Raw genomic sequence first — 20922 nt, forward strand, 5'->3', positions numbered from 1 at the left:
CATGTCAAGGAGGGATGGGATTCCTCTCGTCTTCCATTATGCCATGACCAAAAATATTCACATTTTATAATGATATGTAGACGATTGTTCCAGGTTCGACTTGGTAGATTACTTTCTAAAGCTTCCTTCAAACCGAGAATGGCAGAATCACAGTTGCACACTAGCGGACCAAGCTCCAACAAGAAGAATTTTCAAGCTCATCTCTCCAAAGCATCAAATGTGTTGTTTTTGACAGGTGCTGGAGTCAGTGCTGAGAGCGGAATTCCTACTTTCCGAGGCGCTGGAGGATACTGGAGGACTTACCAAGCGACAGACCTGGCCACTTTGGAAGCTTTTTACCAGAATCCATCGCTTGTTTGGGAGTTTTACAGCTACAGACGCAAGGTTGTGCTCTCCAAGAAGCCTAACCCTGCTCATATTGCAATTGCAGAGTTTCAAAAGAGATACAGGGACTTAGGTAAACAAGCCTGGGTGATAACACAGAATATTGATGGCTTACATCAAGCAGCTGGGGCAGAAGATGTCATTGAGCTTCATGGTAATAAAGAATGAAAAAGTTTATTTAATTTAGTTATAAATGATACGTTGAGCTTTTGCTGTTCACTTTGCTGTCTGTTCTTTGCCTCAAGCATGTCCTCAATCATTCTTATCGAATTCAGTCATTTGATCTTTAATGATACCAGAAACTTTATTTATTTATCACTACTTAAGGTCCTACTGAAGAGATTGAACTTAAAAGAATGTCATACGCTTACAAATCATTCATTCCTTTTTTCCTTCCTTTATTCAAAGAGTCATTCTATTTTTTCTTTCATTCATTGCTTCATTCATCCACTTCACCTATTCTTTCACTAATTCATAATCACTCATTCATTCTTCCATCAGGGACCATGGAGCATAGCTTTTTTTTTTTTTTTGATGGGGGGAGGGGGGGGAAGGGGGAGAGGGGGTTAATCTGGGAGGTCCAGGGGAATACCCCAGCTCTCCTTTTTTAACATTCTTGAAGTTGAAAAACAAAATTCCAGTGCCATGGTTTTGATAGACACTACAGAAATCATTTTTAGCTAAAAACGTGGGGGGCTCCTGCCTCCTAGTGGCTGCCCAATAATTTGTGCATTCATTTGTTTATTAAACATTCCTTTCATTAGTATTTGTCACTTTACATTCAGGTGCATTGTTCAAGACTAGATGTTTGAAATGTGGGCATGTAGAAGAAAACAGGAATAGCCCTATAGTCCCTGCACTGTTTAATAAAGGGTCAGTACTGTCAGTTAAAACCCCTTTAAGAATGACCATTTAATCTCTCTCTTTTTCCCCAAAGGATTATTTATTGGTATAACTTTCTGGGACATTTTTAGCACTATAATATACCTTTGATTATTTCCATGTCTACACTTGATTCAAAAAAAGGTTGTCACAGAGAAAGGAAAACATTGAATGTCAAATGGGAATTGCATGGCAAAAAGGAGCTAGGGTCTTTTATTTCTTACAAATACATCTTCAGTGCCACAAATGAATTTTCATTCTTGGCAAATCCATGTTTTCAGTCACTTTTTTAAATTAAAATCTAATAAGCATAATCTTAGTTCCTTTTGCTGTTTGCCATTCACTATCTGAATTAATTATTCCATCGAACAGCTTTGTTTGAAAAATAAGTATATTTCACTCCGCTACATTCTCCATGTTTCTCTAGCCTCACTTTAATATTTTTTAATACTAATTAATACTAAGTCAATACTAGTTAAATATACTAGTTTAAAGTTGTTTTCTTTTATATATTCAGCACCACTTCACAATAAACTGTATTTTATTGAAATGCTTTCTGAATCCCACATGAAACAATCCGAACTCCACACAATAATTATGCCATTAACAATTAGAATTATATTCATATTTAGTTAGCTGTTTATAAATATTAAATCACATGACCAAGGTTTTGTTGAATCTTGCAATAATGTTGTCAGAATCTGGAATTCCTGTCTAAGCATTACTTATTCTCACTCATTAAATAATGCATAATTATTATCATTATCTTCATATTATTATTGATCTTTAGAGCACCTGATCATGATGCTAAAGATGCAGCAATACCATTATCAGAACTGCCAAGGTATCATTATATATAGCTCTAATCCAAAGCATGGATGCGTGCATTATATATAGCTCTAATCCAAAGCATGGATGCATGCATTCATTTATTCTTTTTTTCAATTATTCATAAAGGCTTCCATCCATCCATCCTTCCATCCACCCACCCACCCATCCATCCATGCATGCATCCATCCATCCATTAACTCATGCATTGATCATTTGTTCATATTTCTTTACTCATGTTCCTTGATTTCTGTTTTTCTCAGATGCAATCAGCCAGGTTGTGACTCTTTAGTCCGTCCACATGTCGTATGGTTTGGTGAAGCACTGTTTGATGACATACTAAAGAAAACCAGTGAGGTCACGGATGCTTGTGATTTCTGTATTATCGTAAGTGATTCATGCCATTAAGTCTGATTATTCCTTAATAGTAGTCTGATTTTTTTAAGCGTGTAATTGCGTAGTTCCAGAAAATATCCATACCCCACCCACGGAGGAAATTGGAAATTCTAGAAGGGAGTGGGATCAGAGAATGCACAACTTCAACAATACAAACACTTTGAAATTCCACTGAATTGCAGATACCAAATAAAGGGCTTTTTGGGAAACCATTTTGAGTGGTGGCTATGATGACCTCAATCATCCAATAGTTTTTTAGTTATTGGATATCAAATGGTGTCATTTATCTTGGAATATATATTTTTTCAATTATTGCACCAATGAGGTTTCTTTCCAATTTGATCAGTCATAATTTAATGCTCGTTATGAAAAATTACCAGAGGTTATTGGCCAATAAGAAATGGGGAAGATTTTGAATTTTATGTTTATAATAATATAAACATCTCCTTAGGTTGGCACCTCATCTGTGGTTTATCCAGCTGCAGGATTTGCACCCCAATTAGCAGGACGTGGGGTCCCTGTGGCAGAATTCAACATGGAATCTACTCCATGTACTGGGGTTTTCAGGTAAGTTTGGTCAAAACAGTGGTGCAATTACAATAAATGTTATTGATTTATGTTACAGGCATTGATAAATAAACATCCACTCCAGACCTCCTTTTCACTTCCAGAATAAATGGGGGTACAGTATACGTAACCCACCCCTCCCCCTGTAGAGTTGGCATTCAGGCAAGAGTAGGCATAGCAGGGTCATGGAGCACCCTAAAAACTTGGGAGGGGGGGGGGGGGGGAGGCGGCTATGATTGAAACTAGTATGGGAAAAAATGGGGGAGGACTAATATTGGAAATTATTAGAGACTAGTATGGGAAAATGGGAAAGCAGCCCCTGCATAGGTGAATAAAGAGGGAGGGTAGGCATAGATGGATCAATACCTAATGGATCCAGGTAGTCTAAATCTAAGTAGATTTGGCATTCAGGCAAGAGTTGGTGTTCAAATCCAGAGGAAGAGTAGGCTAAGATAGATCAGTACCAATGGATCCAAAAAGAGTGAACAAGTTGGTCCAGGGGGAGGATGGAGGGTAATGAGTTTTAACCTGATAAAATACCAAAACAAATTCTTTTCTATCACACCCTAGCTTCCATTTTCAAGGCAAAGCTGGTGAAACCTTACCACCCCTTCTGAAACTTGAAACCCAAGATTCCTAGTTACCACATATTAAAAACAAGGTGAGTTTGTCTGAAAATGATCATTTTTTCTGTACGTTTAATCATATTTTCATCTTGACGGCCCATTAGAGGCAGGCCTAGTAATTTGTATAATATTATTTTATGACTGGTATTTACTATGTTACATGGTTTCTTTAGTATTTGGTATTCTTTTTACATGGCTTAGGTTGTATGAAGAAAGATTCTCAACTGTCATGTCTTGCAGGATTGATGGACCTTATTCTTTGATCTTGGTGTAATGTTCTGCCCATTTCAGACCACAGGTCGATTCCCTAGAGTATTATTTCTTTGTTTAGTGGCTGTGCATGAGAAGAACCATGAATATGAATAAAACTCAAGCAAAGAATCTTATATTCTCAAGAGAATGTGTAATGGTCTGAAAAGTGGGAGGACATTTACACACCCAAAGGAATAAGGTCTGTTAATTTAGAACATGAAGTATTTCTAACTAAGTTACAGAATTATTTTTTAATTTTAAAACTGCATGCAAATTTTGGTGCCTAATTTAAGTCATTTTATAGATATTTTATTTTTTCATGTATTTAAAGCACAATGATGAACACTAAGTTGTTGTAATACTATAATAATTATCGGGAATCTATTGGGTCATGCTTTCCATTCGGCAACATGAAATCTAAAGCATTAAGTATTCAGTCCCTGCACGACATAACAATTATATTAGTTGATCTTTCTTGTCTGGAAAGTTGGCCATCTATGGCATTAATTTTCTGACCAACTTTTATGTTTTGAGAACTATAAACTTAACAGTGTTTGGTCGTAATTAAATGAATGAATGGTAATTACATTATGTATATATATGAGTCTGACGCAAAGGTTCTTACATCTAATAAAGCCTCTGCATGTGAAGTCAAAGCAGCTCAAGTTGGAGGACAAAACCAAAGAATTTCAATCTCCTGAGAATTGAAAACCTATTGTTTTGCCCTTCAAATTGAGCTGCATTCTGACAGTCTGCAATGGATCTATACCAACTGTGTTATGCACATGTTACCACAGAAGGTCTTGAGACAAATTTTAAAATGTCCATTTTTCATCCATGCAATTGAGTTGGCTATTACGTAACAATAGAGCAGTTTTCATAATTGACGGTGAAAAATATACATGCCTTCATGCTATGCTGTTCTAGATCTGTGTCATACAGCATGTTGCAACTTAAGGGTTGTACCCTAGAAAGATTTCAAAGGGTTTTGGGACCCCTTTTTGAGTTTGATATTTTAAAATTGCCCTCGTTGTTGAACCTTTTGGAATGAACATTTTCTAATATGAGAGACCACATTGCAGACATCTAGGTTTGCTGCTGTTATTTTAACAAATTCTATACCAGCTGTGCTTGTGTCAACACAGCTACCTACTGCTATCATTTTCCACACTCAAATAAAATCTGATCAATGATACACAGGTACATAATCTTTTATCTCTCATTAAAAATAGTGCCAATTTTTTTATTGGTACTTGCATATGTACTCTAAGAAGTGATGCAAGGTAATATTCAAAGTGTTATTGCTAAATTATATTGTGAATGACAAATGATTGATGGTAGAAAAATACTAGTCTAATATTCATACAAGGGTATACTAGCTGAAGGAATACTAGGCAGAATAATTATCGTACAAGGAATTCAATACCTTTTGGGGTATAATGCATACATGTTTCAATGGCAACATTTAAGAAAGACTCATCTTTCTACTGTTAATTGCAACTGATGTGGATGTTCCCCAAAATGGTTTTTAATTTTCAAGAAACTGAGTTTGATTAATGAACTTGATGGAAACATGCTTTCAAATTATAAAACTATTTCTTGATGAAATAAATACATAAATTAGCACAAAACTATACTGGGATATGATTTTGATAATAGCCAATAAACATCCTCATATCTTAGACCATTTTTTGCACAAAATAATAAATGTAAGGTAACTTTTCAATTTAATTTTTATCATTAGTTTATCAATTTCTTTTTTGATTTTAGATGAATGATTTAACAGAAATATTTACCAACATAATTTAAAATATTTTTGATAAGAATGGTTTTCATAGTTTCGTTAAAGTAGGTATAATATAATACAGTATTTTGAATGTTCTAAAAAAATCTTCTCAGTGATTACGTGACAGCACGTCAAGTGCCATATTTGTGAATTCAAGTTGATATTTTGATTTTTTAATCTTCTTCATCATTAGTGCTTATTGATATTGAGATGGCAGCTGATAGAATTGATGAGAAAAATCAAATATTTAGTCAGTGATTATCTAAATGAAAAATGTTTTTGACTCGTACTAGCTTATTTGAATTAGATTCTCTTGATTTGGAAACTTTTCCTTTTACATTTTTTTTCCTTCCTTTTTTTCAGAAAAAAATGATCAATTTTTGTATGGATCTTCTTGGTTTGAAATAATATCTCTGAATTGTTTTTCTCTTGACTCAAAATAATATTCCACTTCATCATTGCACCTGTTTTGTGCACCTGTCTGAGTGTATTGATATGAATTTAAGATAATTATATCTCCTAATTAAAAGTATATTCTATGTTTTTTATATTGTATTTTTCAGTCTATAATCAGAGAGAAAGAGTCAGTCGACGTGCAAATATATATGCATGCTTTTAGAATTTTGAATCTTTTAACATTTGCATAGTGAATCTTAAACTGATGCAAACATAAAAAGTCTGAACACATAATTTGACGATAGATGTAGAATTACAGCAGTCAAAAAAATTCTTCAAAAAATCCAGGGATTTCTTATACTCCTAAAATATTGGTGTTTATAGATATCATTTTTGCAGGAGTTGAGTATATTTTTTATAAGTTGTAGGACAACTTTTTCAATATCAAACTACTTGGCTGTATTTGAGAAGAGTTTCCTGTCATAATAAAGTTTAAATGGTTTCATTCAGCTGATTGAAACCAGTCAATATGTGCTTGCCAGCAATGTACTTCTAACTTTTGATTGCAATCATCTTATCTTTGCGTCTTTATAAGAATTAATTGTACCATCATCACCTTGTATGAAGGAAACTATTCCTTTTCCTGGTAAAATCAGTCTAAAATTTTCACATGTGCAATATTGCATGCGTTTTTTGTTTTCTTTGTGTTTTGTTCACATTATCATTTCTTTTAACTTAATAGGTTTTTGAACCTTTGATTTGATCAGAATAATTCACTGACACCAGTTAATCTTGGTCAGTCTTTAAGTCTCAACTTTTGAATTCATTTTTCCGTCCTATATTAAATAATATTTTTTGAAGACATGTCTCGAATTAAGTCACCTACTGCTGAAGGTTGTATTGTTGTTTTTTGAAGAGAATCGTCTTTGTTGTCATGGATACTGGATGTCTTTGAAGATTGTAGTTGAAGAAGTGTTGAATAAATTATCTGCAGTGACCTACACCGTATTCTCCCACCTGTAATAGAATAGAAATATTTTCAATTTCAAGTATCAATTTCTCTCCCCTTCATGCTTGTTTTACGCCCTATATCGCAATGATGGAAATCACTTTCTGGACGTATTGTGTGACTCTTAAAGGCTTTAACGATTGCGTGACTCAAAGTTCGAGCGAACTATTGCGTGACTGGTCCGAACACATGGCTGAAATGCGCGGATACTTGCGCGATTGCTATTATTAAATTTGTTTAGTCAGGTACAAGTTATCCTGTGTGACCTGCTTAAAAAACGTGGTCACGTATTGCGTGACGCCACTTATAATACTTTACAACAAAGAGTCAACTACTGACCTGATATCCATGGTGAAAGACTGGTACCATCTCATAGGCAGGTGTAACGTACGGGGCCATTCTAACCCTCATGGCTCCTGTCGAGTTATTAGGGTAATAATTGAGTGGGCTACACCCCAGTCCATTGGAAGGCAACACGCAGTTGTAATAAGGTGTCTGTTGATGTACAAACATAGTAGGTGGGCTTCGAGAGGGTGAGGGTACCATTGGCGAATCCACCGTGTGGCCATTCATGTGACTTGAGTTAGCATAGCCCATGATCCCTGAGGTGACGGGATACGTACATGTAGGGGTGTAAGACATGTTTCCCATTGGTGGGATTTTTGTTTGGTTCAATGTGCTGCTGGCGATAACAGCAGCGATTTCAGAATTCGAGCATGGAAATACTTCGATGTATCGTTCGCCCATGTGGTTCTTGTGTAAGTCGCTGGCCGCAGCCTGGGCGACCTCTTGGGAGATAAGCTGGACGTAAGCGTCGCCAGATGGTCGGCCCTGTTTAAAGTAGAAAGAGGCACGGTCGTTAGGTCAAAGAGTTCGATTACTAATAGCTCGCAGGCTGTACTAAGAGATTACTTTCTCATAAGTGTTTCGATTATTTTCGACATCCTGCTGTGTTTAATAGGAAAATGGGTTATACATACAATAAACAAAGAAAGGGCATGTTGCACGGTATGAAGATGATGATGATAATGAAGATGGCAATGCTTCAATGCTTGATGATGATGATAATGATCATGATTATACGATTCTGGATGGTGAGGGTGATGACGATGATGACGATGACGATTAGAATACTTATACTGACAGTTGCTGCCGGTCAGCTAACCGCACAATGATCAGTGTTTTGCCTATCAAAGGCAGGCAAATTACCCAGAGTTTAGCCGACAAATGTCGGTGTGTCAGTCATGACGCTTAGTTTCTGATGTCTGCTGTTTAAATACCTCTCGAAACAGCTCTAATTCTCTTGTTGACTCAATTTTTAGGAGGACGTTTTGTTGAACACATTGCGTGACTGAGACGTCATTATGTCGAATACCAGGGTTATATCAAATGTAACATGGTGCGCAGACAAAACTTCCTATTAATTTGTTACATTATCTCATCTGTTGTCATGACCCTCGTTAATGGGTTGATACATACATGGAATCAAATGGTTATCAACTGACCTACTAACCTGTGTATTATAAACCATATGTACTCCACCAGGCGCGACGTACGCCGCATGCTCCTTCATGAAATCCAGCACATCCTGCACAGAAGCCGAGAACGGAAGTCCTCGTAACCTTAAACAGTCCTTGGCATTCCCCCCGGCATTAGCCGTGTACGGTGTAGGGGGAGGAGGAGGTAAAAACACCGGTGGATGGAACGGCGGGTGTTGATGTAGCGGTGATGGAAGCATAGCTAAGTGAGGCATTCCCGCCATAAGATTACTAGACGTGCTAAGAACCTGTTGAACTTCACTCTGTGAGCTGCGGAAAAGTTCCACGTATCGGGAGCCGAGGACTTCCCGGTGTTTTTTTAAGGCGGCGCGGCCGTGTTCTTCTGTTTCGAAAAGTACAAACGCGTCTCCTGTGGCTTTACCGTTGCGACCTCTAACCATTAAAATCCCTGTCTCCCCCCGATATACTGGAGCGTCTTCTCCGAAGAATTTTACCTGTAGAGAAAGATGATAGTTTAGGATGAGGATGATCAATGCCAGAGTTCCTATAGACTCCTTGCATTGCTTTCCTAGAGGAATTGTTGTGTGAGACAAAACAACAGGCCGTCTTTTCTCATGCAAAAAAAATCCATTGTTTTGTCCCCCAGGACAATTACTCTCGGGACTCAGTGCAAGGGGACTTTACGTCCTCATTGGTTCATTTTTTAAGGTCCATGTTGGTTGGTGTTGATAAAGAAGGGTAAAATCAAAGAGATCTACCCTGCGATGCAAATGGTATAACTCACGACTTCTGTTGGCTTTGTGCTGAACGGAAGACCACGCATGCGCACTATGACTTCAGCTTTTGTCGATACAAAGTTTGCTGCGATCTGTGTTACGTCTATAGGTCCTGCAAGAAAACAGAAATCGTTTTGGTTTAACTGCAAATGCAAATTTTCATAGTTATCTGCCACTCTTTTTGAAAGAGGCGCGGCTAGAATTTGTCTTTGTGACCACGCTTGCTTGAGATTAAAAAAAAACGGACCTAATGGATCAGAAGCTAATTGGATAAAATAACGCATCCGAGATGGGATATATATAGGATACATATCGATATGAAGGCTTACCTCTGACAATTCGTAAAAAATCTTGGGCTGTTGCTTTGTACACCTGTAGAACGACAGAAACATTAGCGCGGATATTTCAGGAGTCGAAAACGTTGCGCTCAAATGGCTTTCCTCCTCAACCAATGAAATAGCAAAGGGACACGTGCTTTCCAATCGTTGTGCTTGAATTTGTAGATCATAGGAATTTCAAGTCTTATTTTTCCCTTACACTCAAATGGCTTCCATCTATTCCATTCGACCCAATGAAATAGCGAGGGAACACACACCATCTTATCATACCGCTTAAATTTAAAAGCTATTCGAGAGTCATGGTACTGCCAGAGAGTTCATTGGAATCTTTCGTTTTACTGTGACACTCAAATGGCTTCCATTTCAACCAACAAAATTAAATCGAAGTGCTTGAATTAGGAAACCATTGGAAATTGGCCTGACACTTAAATGGCTTCCATTCGAACTAAAACATACTGAGGGAATATACACCATCATGGTACTTGAATATGGAAGGCACGGTTTTCATTTGAACCAATCAAATAGCAAGGAGATATACACTATCCAATCATAGTGTTTGAATATGAAAGCCATTCGAGAGTCATAGCACTGAAAGTTTCACACTAGAATCTACATACACCGTCCAATCATAGTGCTTTAATATGAAAGCCATTCGAGAGTCATAGTAGTGAAAGTTTCACACTAGAATCTACGTACACCGTCCAATCATAGTGCTTGAATATGAAAGCCATTCGAGAGTCATAGTACTGAAAGTTTCAGACTGGAATCAGTTGTCCTACTTTGACGCCTATACGGTTTTTATTTCAACCAATCAAATAGAGAGGGGAAAGACACTGTCCAATCAAAGTGCTTGAAGCCATTCGAGAGTCATAGTACTGAAAATTTCACACTGGAATCTGTTGTCCTACTTTGACGCCCATACGGTTTTTATTTCAACCAATCAAATAGAGAGGAAAAAGACACTATCCAATCATAGTGCTTGAATATGGAAGCCATTTCAATGATATCTTTGAGTCACCTTCAGTAAAATTAACTGATATATTCATTATGATCATGAATATATTTTATTTTGTTTTAAATTTTACTCTATCTTTTGAGACATCTAAAATTTGCTATCCAGCTGATTCCATTATTAAATCTATTTAACTTGTTTTGAGCAAAATAAGGCTCACAAATTTCCTTCACAGTCACGCTCGTATAAAACTAAATTCAATATAAAATTCTCAATTATTCTTTTCCCGCTTTTTCCATTTAAAAATTTATCCCAGTTTCTGGAGAAAAAGGAGTTTAATCAGCGAACAAAAAATTTTAAAAGTTTTTTACGAAAAAAACAATAGAAGAAAATTGAAAATCGAAAATTGAAATTTCTTATTCTTTTTCCATTATTTCAAAACGAGAATTTGTCCCACATTCTGGATAAGAGTATTTTAAGTCATAAGAGAACAAATAATTTCAGGAATTTATGAGGGAAAAAATCGACGAAAATTGAAACGAGAAATTAAGCTGTTTTGTAACGAATTTAAATAGTGAAAATATGAACAGAAAAATGAGAATTTTAGTAGTCTTGTCAGTTGTTTTACTTAATGACATATAATGAAGAAACCCGAGTTCTTCTGTCTCCGTTTTCACTAAGAAACTAAATATTCAACGGATATGCTCTTAATTTGTTCATATAAATTGATCTCCACTGAAAATTGGAAGTTTTCCTTGATAAAATCTTAAAAACTGCCTCTAGTTATGTATTGATTTTTCCTCTTCCTTTCGACTCTTATTACTTTTGAAGATCTATCTCATCTTGCTTGGAGTTCGTCATTTGCTTTAGAGATTGGGGGCTAAATTTTGCCTCGTGGGGGAAATGATGATGCAACATAGATAATTCTTCTTCATTGCTCACGATTTCATAAAATTTCAACTAAAAAATGATAAACGGGTCACTTTTTTTCTCTTATCCCCCATAAGTCCTAAGGAAAACTTATACTTAGTTCAACATCAAGAAATTCCGACATTACTATCTCTGAGGTGTCTTGACTGACACTTGAGACTTGTTCACAGATTTACACCACTTTTTCAAAAGAGTTCCTGCGATAAACGTAGTTGGAAAAAATCCTCAGATACTTAGACCACCGCGAAAGATCTCATAACACTTCCTTAATGATTTTTAGTATTTCCCAAGGAGAGCTGTGATCTTCTATTTTTAAATTGACAAAACTAATTGTACTACACAGGCAGCTTAGATATGATCAGACAGTATGGAAATGATGAAGTTTGCACGAGGGATATCTTAGGAAATCAAACGCTTACCTTATCAAGGAGTTTTAGTTTCTACCGCGACAAGCCGCGAGTCAGAATTCTCACGGATCAAAACCGAGTAAACGGAAACCTCCATGGCTTGCTATTAATAATGGAATTCTTCTAGATTTCTATCTTAGATACAAGGCATTTATTATTTAAAACTGTATTGTTCTCAGTGTTATTTTGAACACTGCTGCAGTATATTTAAGAATCTGTCGCTTTGAAAATTTGCCATATTTTTCGTCTTACTTTTTTTCGTTTCTCTGATACTGATACACCTAGTTTTTTAAAAATGCATTTTTTACAGTAAGGATTAGATCGTCAGTGACTATAGTTTTTGGCGATAAAAATGTCTAGATTTTTTCGTTATCTTTCAAAGAAAATGAGGAACTCAGCGCGCGACAATCCAGAAAAGGAAAAAAAAAACTTGGTAAAAAAAAAAAACTTGGGGAAAAAACATATATTTGATTGCAACAAAAACCTTGCTTTTCAATTCTCCTAAGACCTTCCTCTCATTTCATAACGTAGTATCCATATTCTTGTATTTTTTTAAACATTTTTCTTGTTTTGAGGAAGTTGTTTTGATGTTTCCCCAAGTGTAGGTGTAATCGTGTCTTGCTGTGAGCTTTGTGGCAATCACTAGCAACTCGAATCATTTGCGCGTTTTCTTGTGTTCTATTTGCGCGTTTTTGCATGCATTTACGTAAGTGCGTCCTGTATATACGTTAGACTTCATAATGTGTCCCCATAGACAACACATTAAATAATTTTCACGGATCAATTCTTAGGTTTCAATAGCCTTGTTGCCCACCTTCGCTCTCGATTTTCTCTAGACTCCTTTCAAACCGGCTCCATGTTGCATATGCGCGTTTTCCCGCGCATTAACGTCAGTGCGTCTCCCATATACAACACTTTGAATAATTTTCACGGGTCAATTCTTAGGTTTCAATACCGTCGTTGCCCACCTTCTCTCTCAGTTCTCTCTCTCTTAGACTCATTTCAAACTCACCTCAATATATCTCGTTCCTAGATGCATCTTGTGTCTTTTAAGGGCCAAATCTTTGTGTTCTCCGCTCTCAAACCGTATGAAGGCTTCACCGTTTCTTCTCCCTTGCATATTCAAACAGAAGGCTATCCCTCCTCTGGCGAAACGATGAATAAAGAAAATGTTCAAAACAACTTTATCACAACAGCGTAACGATCAATTCGTTCAACGAAGTATAATTATTATCACTTTTACATCTTGCATGTTCACATGTATATATATTAGTAGCGATTCTTATGTGTTTTGGGTACTCGACATGGTCTAGGGTGTTATGAGTCGATCTATTGTCATTGATACTCTAGCAGCCCATAGTACCGCCCATTCGTGAATAATAAAACTTGAATCTACATTTAATTATCGAGCGTGGTTCGATAAATACAGTTTAAGATGTATAGAGAAGGAGCACCTAGATTCCTTAAGATACATCTTGGTCGTATCCAGTTTTGGGAGGGGAGGGGAGGGGTGGGGGATTGTGACTCGAAATCAGTGGGAGAAACATTCTGCTCTGATACTTATTTTTACTTTTTCCTTTTCTGGGGATTAATTCCATTAAAAATATAAAATTAATGTAATTACGACGCAAACAGGAAAACTTATCAAGAACCGCATAATGCATCACTACAATCCATTCTACAACTATTGTTTTATCTCAACGAGTTCCCTTAATTATGCTCTTTTAACTTTCAAAATTATAATGATAATAAATAATAAAAATAATATGATATTTCTTACTCTATTAGAAAAATATAATCTTTGGCATGCAAATGTTTAGAAAAACCTTATGTAGTATTTGTTTAGGATTAAAAACTTATGTGTCTAAGTGATTCGAGTCACGGTCCATCAAATTATGCACAGACGAACGTATAATATATATACATTTATACATATATATATATATATATATATATAAGATCTATAAGGAATATGGATTTGCTTAATGTGTAGTAGAAAATCTATTTACCCTACCTTCTTAGGGCTATCAGAGAACTATAGAAATATCAGACTAAGTAATTTATAAGTTTAAATGAAATCCTAAAGAAGTATCCAAACGAGGATATAGTAAAGTGGGTTGTAAAAGGTGGTTGTTGAGAATGCCTTCAAAGCCCACCGTAATGCTATTATCAATTACGACCACTTGAATTTCAAGATAACCTGTTAACATTACTTCTAAGTTCTGGCATAAGCTATTTCAATGATTATACCTGTTTTTCGCGGACCTAGAGCGTCTGTTGGTAGTGTTTTCAATTCGTTCTCAAGTGAGTGCTTTGCAAACCTTACGTGTCAAACAGTCTGCTATTCTCGGCTTCCCATCATACAATAGAAATCTTTGAACCCGAGAGTGGTTAGGTCAATATTAATTAAATCAAACTCTTCTAGCCCGACATACGCAGAAAAAAACTAGCTACTAAATAAAGCAGAGAGATTCTCCAACTCTTTTAAAAAACGAATATTCCATGGGCAGACGATTTCTTTACTAAGTGTATTTGTAAGCCAATCATTTCAGTTGTGAGTGGGTCGAAAATGCGGAGGCGTTATTTTTTTTGGACAAGAAGCTGATTATTTTAACGCTAGTCAAGAAAGGCTTAGTTCATTTTGACGTATAGTCTACCTACTAGGAGGGCAAATACTGATGAATAGAGTAATCAAATCTTTTCTTTATTTATGAAGAAACCTGCTTTGAGACTAGATCTCCCACGCCTTTATGAAAACGCGCTATGCATGCATGCGATGTCGTACGACATGGAAGTCATTGATGTGAAGAGTCTCAATAGATTAGCACGGGAATAAGGAATCCTTCGGCTATATACGGCGCGTGAATTCATATTAAACTAATGCCCCATCTTTTCCAGAAGAGGCACGTTCGTGACATCCTTCACAATCATTGTTTTCGAGCTGCAAAACCTATTGTTTACAAAATCCAAAGAGTAAAGTTTTATGTATATTGTGTTCTGTCGATAGCAAAATAAGACCTCATGCTCAGCTCTGACAAATGTCCAATACCCACGCCGATGTTGTATCTGAAAGAGCCTCCCAGTATGCCTTCAAAACAAACGCTTCCTCTCTTTGTCTGAAAAATTACTGCTTCTTGTTTTCTCAAAATATTGCCTGGAGAAAATCTGTCTATTATAAATACTTGTGAGATCTCAATCTGTCACCCTCAAAGAACCTTAAAAATTCTTCTATCAAATATTATAAAACAATAATTTTGACTTGAATGACAAAAACGATAAAAATATGTCATATATTATTAATAGTCATAAGAAAAGTATACGAAAACATCTATAAGACGTTTTTTCATAATCTTATTTTCTTATCTTAGTTGTTTAGACTAGGAAAAATAATTTCTAGTTGAGTTTATCCTAAATCTCATTGAGTATTATTCTATTGATATATACGGTTTTGATATCATGTTCTTGATTAATTTCAAAGCAGTTTTATACTAGTTTATACAGTTCAATTATTCGTCATATTTCTCTTACACTCAGCTCCCTTGTTGTCTTGATGACGGTTTCTCTATCCTCGGGAACCCACGAGTAAAATTCTGTCGCTCCTTTCTCGCTCCCAGAAAAAAAGAATTTTCTGGGAGCGAGAAACAAGCGAAGGTTTCCGAAGATGCGGTTTTTCCTGTTTCAAAAATAAATCAAGGACTTTGTGATAAGAGAGCAAGATAAATAGTCTTGTTTTTCAGTCCTAATGATCATGATAATTCCTGTTTTTGGCAAAACTTTCCTTAGGGGTGTTTATATTAGAATGGAGTGGGATGCGGAAGAGGAATCGGAACTCCAGTAGGTATCAGATATTCAACTAGTAACGAATACTGTCAATTAGATTTCAAACCCTCTTTGAAGCTGATAGTAAGTCAGAGACGTAGCGTTGGAAATAAATATAGGGAATGAACCTTTCGTTGTCGACCGGTCGTCTGTTGAAATGAATGGTCGTTGCTCAGAGACATAGTATAGTTGACCTGTTTGAAGCCGATTGTAATTTAGACACATTGTAAATAAATGTATGAAATGAACCTTTCGTTGTCGACCGGTCGTTGAAACTCAGAGACATAGTATAGTTATATATAATCGACCGCAGAAACTGCTTCTCAGTTAAAATACATTTAGATAGTCGGTCATAGACTGTCGCTTCCGAAAAACGAGTTCAAAAAGTGTTAATAATTGAACCTCTCGTATACGATCGTTAAAAAGTCGAATCGACCAGAGGTGGTCACTAAACGTTACGGTAAATTGTTGGCAAGCTCAATTTGAAAATATTTATTATTGATAAAAAGCTGGAATCTCGTTTTAGATACTTTAGGTAACGGATCTCAAGAATAGCATTTTTTAAGCAAAGAAAGATGTTTTGGCAAAGTTATTGTTATGGGCTGCCTGTAGTTTTCTTAAAATACAAAAGCCCAACACGAGGCTTCCTTTTGTAATTGAATGCGGAATCAACTCGAGAGCGGGGTGCTTTGGGTCAAGTGGTGCTTACCTAATGATCGTCATCCTATTGAATTCATGTCAAAAACAAAACTATTGAAACCATCAAACACTGAATTGATTTTCACTCAATCTAAATTTCTCACCCAATTTTTCCGAATTTTGGTCGAGATTTTTCGTTAAAATGTTTTTCCTGTTTAGTGTGTAAGAGATTGTACTTGGGATTTAGACAGCTTATCGTTTAATCTTATCAAAGTATATGGTCATCGATTGGCTGCTTAACTTAACCCAACTTCAAAACACTTCAGTCGCTCACTGCTCACTTGTTGACAAGGCATGTGTGGGAAAATATTTCATTCATCAATCTGTCTCTTAAACTTCTAGGAAATGACGAGTCTAACGACTAGGGGGGGGGGGGGAGGGAGCAATATATGCTTATATCTGTATATATTTATATACACTCGATTGCAGAAACGTTGTAGGGTACATTTATACATTTATACAAATATCTAATGAGATGCATAATACAAAATAACCATTTTCAACGCTTAAAACCAACTGATTTATAATCTGTACGATCTAATAGACAAGAAAAATATTTTTTGACAGTCATTGAATGAAACGCACAATAAATAAGGCGTTTTTTCTGTTTTGCATATCATTAAATATACTGAATAAATTAGATATTTGTATAAATGTATACTACAACGTTTCTGCAATCGAGTGTATTTTTATCTGTATATATATTTATGTATTTATTTATTCCAAACTGAGTTAAAACTAGAAGAGATAACTAGCTAAAAACTAGTGTGAGCTGCGTCGGTGTTTCTAATGAAACAACAGTAATGATAAAAAGGTAAATTATACACCGTGAAAAGATGAAAAAACTTACTGACGTCGTTTCGGGCACTAGTCCTTCGTCGAAGTAAAAAAGAAAGACTGAGGTGGTAGGAGTTAAAAGTAGGTCAGAATGTGGTTTGAAGAACTGGGCAAAACCAGAAGAAAGGATAAAGGAAAGAATGGCAAGACTTAGGGACTTTTCTGAAAGAAACGTTTGGAAGAAAAGGGAGCGCACTCGAGAGAGAGAAAACTAAAACACGACCAACTAAAAAGGTTTTCAAAGCTCTCAATTTCTTTTTCACAACATAATTTCTTCTCTATTTCTAGCGCACCTTTAATAGTATATGACCCAAAGTATGGAATATGTTCGCTTTTCAGAATTTCAATGGCATATATTTTTTCTAACTCACCTCATAATATTGAGCCCACGAAAAAAATTCGCCACATCTTGATCCGATGCTTGCCAGGGGAGTCCTCTCGCTCGTAACACCGTCTCGTCTAAAACTGGACCGATGCTAAAAATAAACCCAGACGATCATAAATAATGTAAACTAAGAGGTCGGAATGGTCCTAAAACGGTTAAAAACCCAGAATGACCGCGGAAAGATTTGGTAAAAAGGAAGCAAGGGCTGACGCTGCTGGAGTCTCGTGTTAAAGCAATTTATCTGGGATTACAAGGGTTCGCCTAACAAAAGAGACCACTGTTTTAATTAAGGAAATCCGATTACAGCGCACGAGAAAGGTGGCTCAGGTTTTCTCGGTGAACTTGGCAGACAAATCGTATTCATTAATGCAACCATTAGATAATTGTCCTTGGTTAAATTATCCACTAAGAGCAAGTAGGGTTTGAGTACAACGACGCTTGCGTGTAACATGATGATTGGATGCAGATCATTTTTACTCAGTGCCGCCTTAAGTCGTGTGCCCTTTATTTAAAAGATTATCACGCTATTGCTGTCAATGGCTGTTGGGATTATGTGCTGAACCTTCGCTCTAAAGTACTTGCGCTAAGAAAGAATTCTTGGTCAAGTTTCACTTAAATTTTCTTCCATTAATTATAGCTGGCATACTTGTGAAATCATGCGCAATAACGGTGTCACTTTATTTCTAAATTTTATAAAGCCATCTCATACATCTTAGTGTATATGCTTCAGCGACAGAGCGCGCGCGTGCCGTTTGCCTGACATATTTAGATTCAAGAAGCCTTCGCTGACGTTTTGGCCTGGAAAAGTCAAGTTGATCTAATGTTTACATAACAGTTTCCATATGTCGTGCGGCTTTTAAGCAATGCGCAAGGACATGACCTTGCTAAGGTATAAATATAACAATATAATGTACATACAGCGCTTTCCGTACGGGGCATTGAACTCTTTTATATGTCTTAACAGGGAAAGGTTTACGTACCACGGTCCAGGCTCATATTTCGCGCTAATCTTCTCGGGTTCCTTAAATACATGACCTACGAGAGAAAACAGTTATCAGATTAATTATCAAGCGAAATTTCTAGATGGAAATTCCTAGTTTTGTTTGTGCTGTCTGTTATCTTTGTGGAGGTTCTTTGTGGTTGTGCATGTGGTTGTTGTGGTTTAGTGGTGAAGGTGGTGATAGTTATAGGTGTTATTTATATTGTAATAATAGTGTTGTGGTTTTGATAAGGTTTTTTTGTGCATTTGATGGTTTGGCGTACAGGTTTTGGTGTTTTTAAATAATCTACCGTAGTGTGCAATTGGAATCAAAATTACAGTACATTAACACGCCCTTGAGTGGAATTAAGGAAACCATGTCGATGACAAAAGAATTCAACTCTACTACTCGACTTTAAGTCATGGCGCATGCGCACTTCATCCGTTTACAGCAGCACCTCAAAGCTCACTAGATGCGTTTTTTCACTCTCGTTTATAAACAAACACAACTCGGTATGCTTTTGAGTATTTGAAAAAAGTTATTTTAGCATCAATGTCACTGCCTATAAATTCCGAAATACAATTGCTATCTCAGTGCGCATGCGTCTGTTTACCGGTTTACGAAGAACGCGTTGCGCATGCTCGAGGAAATAATAGAATAAGAAATGAAGGCTCTGGGTACGAGATTGCACAACATCATAAAGCAATTAGTTCTCGCATTCCCGGTGAATAAACACCTTCCGACATTTTTTTAGGATTATAAGTTAATAATGTTAGTTTTAGCACCAATAAATTGCGATTGATATTGATTGAATTCTGACCTTGACATCTATATTTGTTTTTAACAGCGTGTTATATATATACGAGTCAACAACACATCTAACTCGCACAGTCATATTGCTGACCCATGTCACTCCTTGTCTAGACAAAAACTTCCTACTTAACCTTGTACACTTCGTCTCTCTTAATAAGAGAATGACAGAAATTTGAATTAACACTTCTTATCTTGAACTCCTTTTTATCCACTCTATGTTGTGGATAAACGCCTTGATGTTTAAACAGCGAAGAAAGATTGACTTGATAATCGATTCTTTTCATACGACTTGGTCCTCGCTGTAAATTCATTTTAGGACTCATTTTAGTTTGGTATTTTGTCACGATCTAGGGCTTGACTATAGACTAGAATGACAGTGATGGTTGGTAATGGTGTGCCCTCGAGCAGGATGCATTATTTTAATGGAGCTTGAAAATCTAAGATGGATCTTTTGTGACACTGAGTCTCCGAAAGAGGAAAAGAAAAACCGTGATAAAAGGAAACAAGAAAAAGGGAGACATACTAACGTGCCAGCAAAAACATATGAAAAAAACGCAATTTCCCGTATTTCTCTCAATATATATTTTTTCTTAGGAGTTCACTAGGCCTCCCAAAGATTCAGCTAGGAAAACAGCAAAAGCATTCATCAAAAACAAAGGAAAAAATAGCATTTCCTGTACATCTCTTTAAAAAACATTTTTCTTAGGAATTCACTATCGTCCCAAAGATTAAGTTATTGATTCTCTATGTTCCCCACCCATGGGCGCGACCCAAATTCACGATCGACAAGCCCAGTAAGAGTCAATATTATTTAAAAGATGTTTGGTAATTACATGCATTTTTAGAATAGTTTAAAGCAATTCCCTAAGGTAGGGCTTCAGCAGAGAGGATCAAACACTCCTGTTAATGCCACAGGGATTCCACACGACTTTTCTTACTTGTTAATACCATAGGGTTCCCACACGACTTTTCTTACCTTTACTAATTAAGTACTGCATAGCATTTCCCATGAGCCTGCAATAGTCCAGACCAGCTGGATTATTGTTATTTGTATCGATATTACAATCTGAATACATGTTAAAGAATAATGTAAACATAAAACAACAGGTCGTGTGACAAACGTCTGCCTATATTCAAGAGCTGCTAGACTTTGGGCTCTGGCGTTGGGTTCGATTAAGAGATTCTTTTACTTTGGGTATAGAGCGTTTTCACTCACGTGACAAAGGCAGCTATATTGGTGTATCAAACAATAGAAACTTTATGCACAGTTTTTGCATAAAATAGAGCTCAATTCCCCTAGGATAGAAAATGTATTGTTTTGGTACACCAACATGGCCGCGGTGACGTCACGTGACAACTTG

At 36.3% G+C, this 20922-nt stretch overlaps 2 protein-coding genes across 3 annotated transcripts in view; one reads left to right on the top strand and one right to left on the bottom strand.

Moving 5' to 3' along the window:
* Positions 1–20922, top strand: part of LOC116300369 (NAD-dependent protein deacylase sirtuin-5, mitochondrial) — a 23603-nt gene continuing 2681 nt past the window's right edge. The window contains exons 1-7 of one of the 2 annotated variants that reach the window (XM_031709230.1): positions 1–538; positions 1170–1257; positions 2057–2110; positions 2358–2481; positions 2942–3057; positions 3628–3718; positions 6085–6213. In XM_031709230.1, the coding sequence (XP_031565090.1) occupies positions 70–538; positions 1170–1257; positions 2057–2110; positions 2358–2481; positions 2942–3057; positions 3628–3697 (921 nt within the window). In that variant the 5' untranslated portion in view covers positions 1–69 and the 3' untranslated portion in view covers positions 3698–3718; positions 6085–6213. Of the gene's footprint in view, positions 539–1169; positions 1258–2056; positions 2111–2357; positions 2482–2941; positions 3058–3627; positions 3719–6084; positions 6214–20922 lie in introns of those variants that run through there. The other variant, XM_031709229.2, reaches the window with a different exon arrangement.
* Positions 3724–20922, bottom strand: part of LOC116300368 (epithelial splicing regulatory protein 1) — a 25364-nt gene continuing 8165 nt past the window's right edge. Inside the window, exons 4-12 of the mRNA XM_031709228.2 lie at positions 20538–20627; positions 18749–18803; positions 17755–17859; positions 13041–13173; positions 9731–9773; positions 9410–9513; positions 8640–9119; positions 7466–7957; positions 3724–7134 (exon numbers count right to left, since the gene is read on the bottom strand). Coding sequence (XP_031565088.1) covers positions 7102–7134; positions 7466–7957; positions 8640–9119; positions 9410–9513; positions 9731–9773; positions 13041–13173; positions 17755–17859; positions 18749–18803; positions 20538–20627 — 1535 coding nt within the window. The 3' untranslated portion in view covers positions 3724–7101. The remainder of the gene's footprint in view (positions 7135–7465; positions 7958–8639; positions 9120–9409; positions 9514–9730; positions 9774–13040; positions 13174–17754; positions 17860–18748; positions 18804–20537; positions 20628–20922) is intronic.

Source organism: Actinia tenebrosa, unplaced genomic scaffold (genome assembly GCF_029948245.1).
Source record: "Actinia tenebrosa isolate PJP-AT-01 unplaced genomic scaffold, QUT_ActTen_1.0 PGA_scaffold2__45_contigs__length_23673736, whole genome shotgun sequence".
NCBI lineage: Eukaryota > Metazoa > Cnidaria > Anthozoa > Actiniaria > Actiniidae > Actinia > Actinia tenebrosa.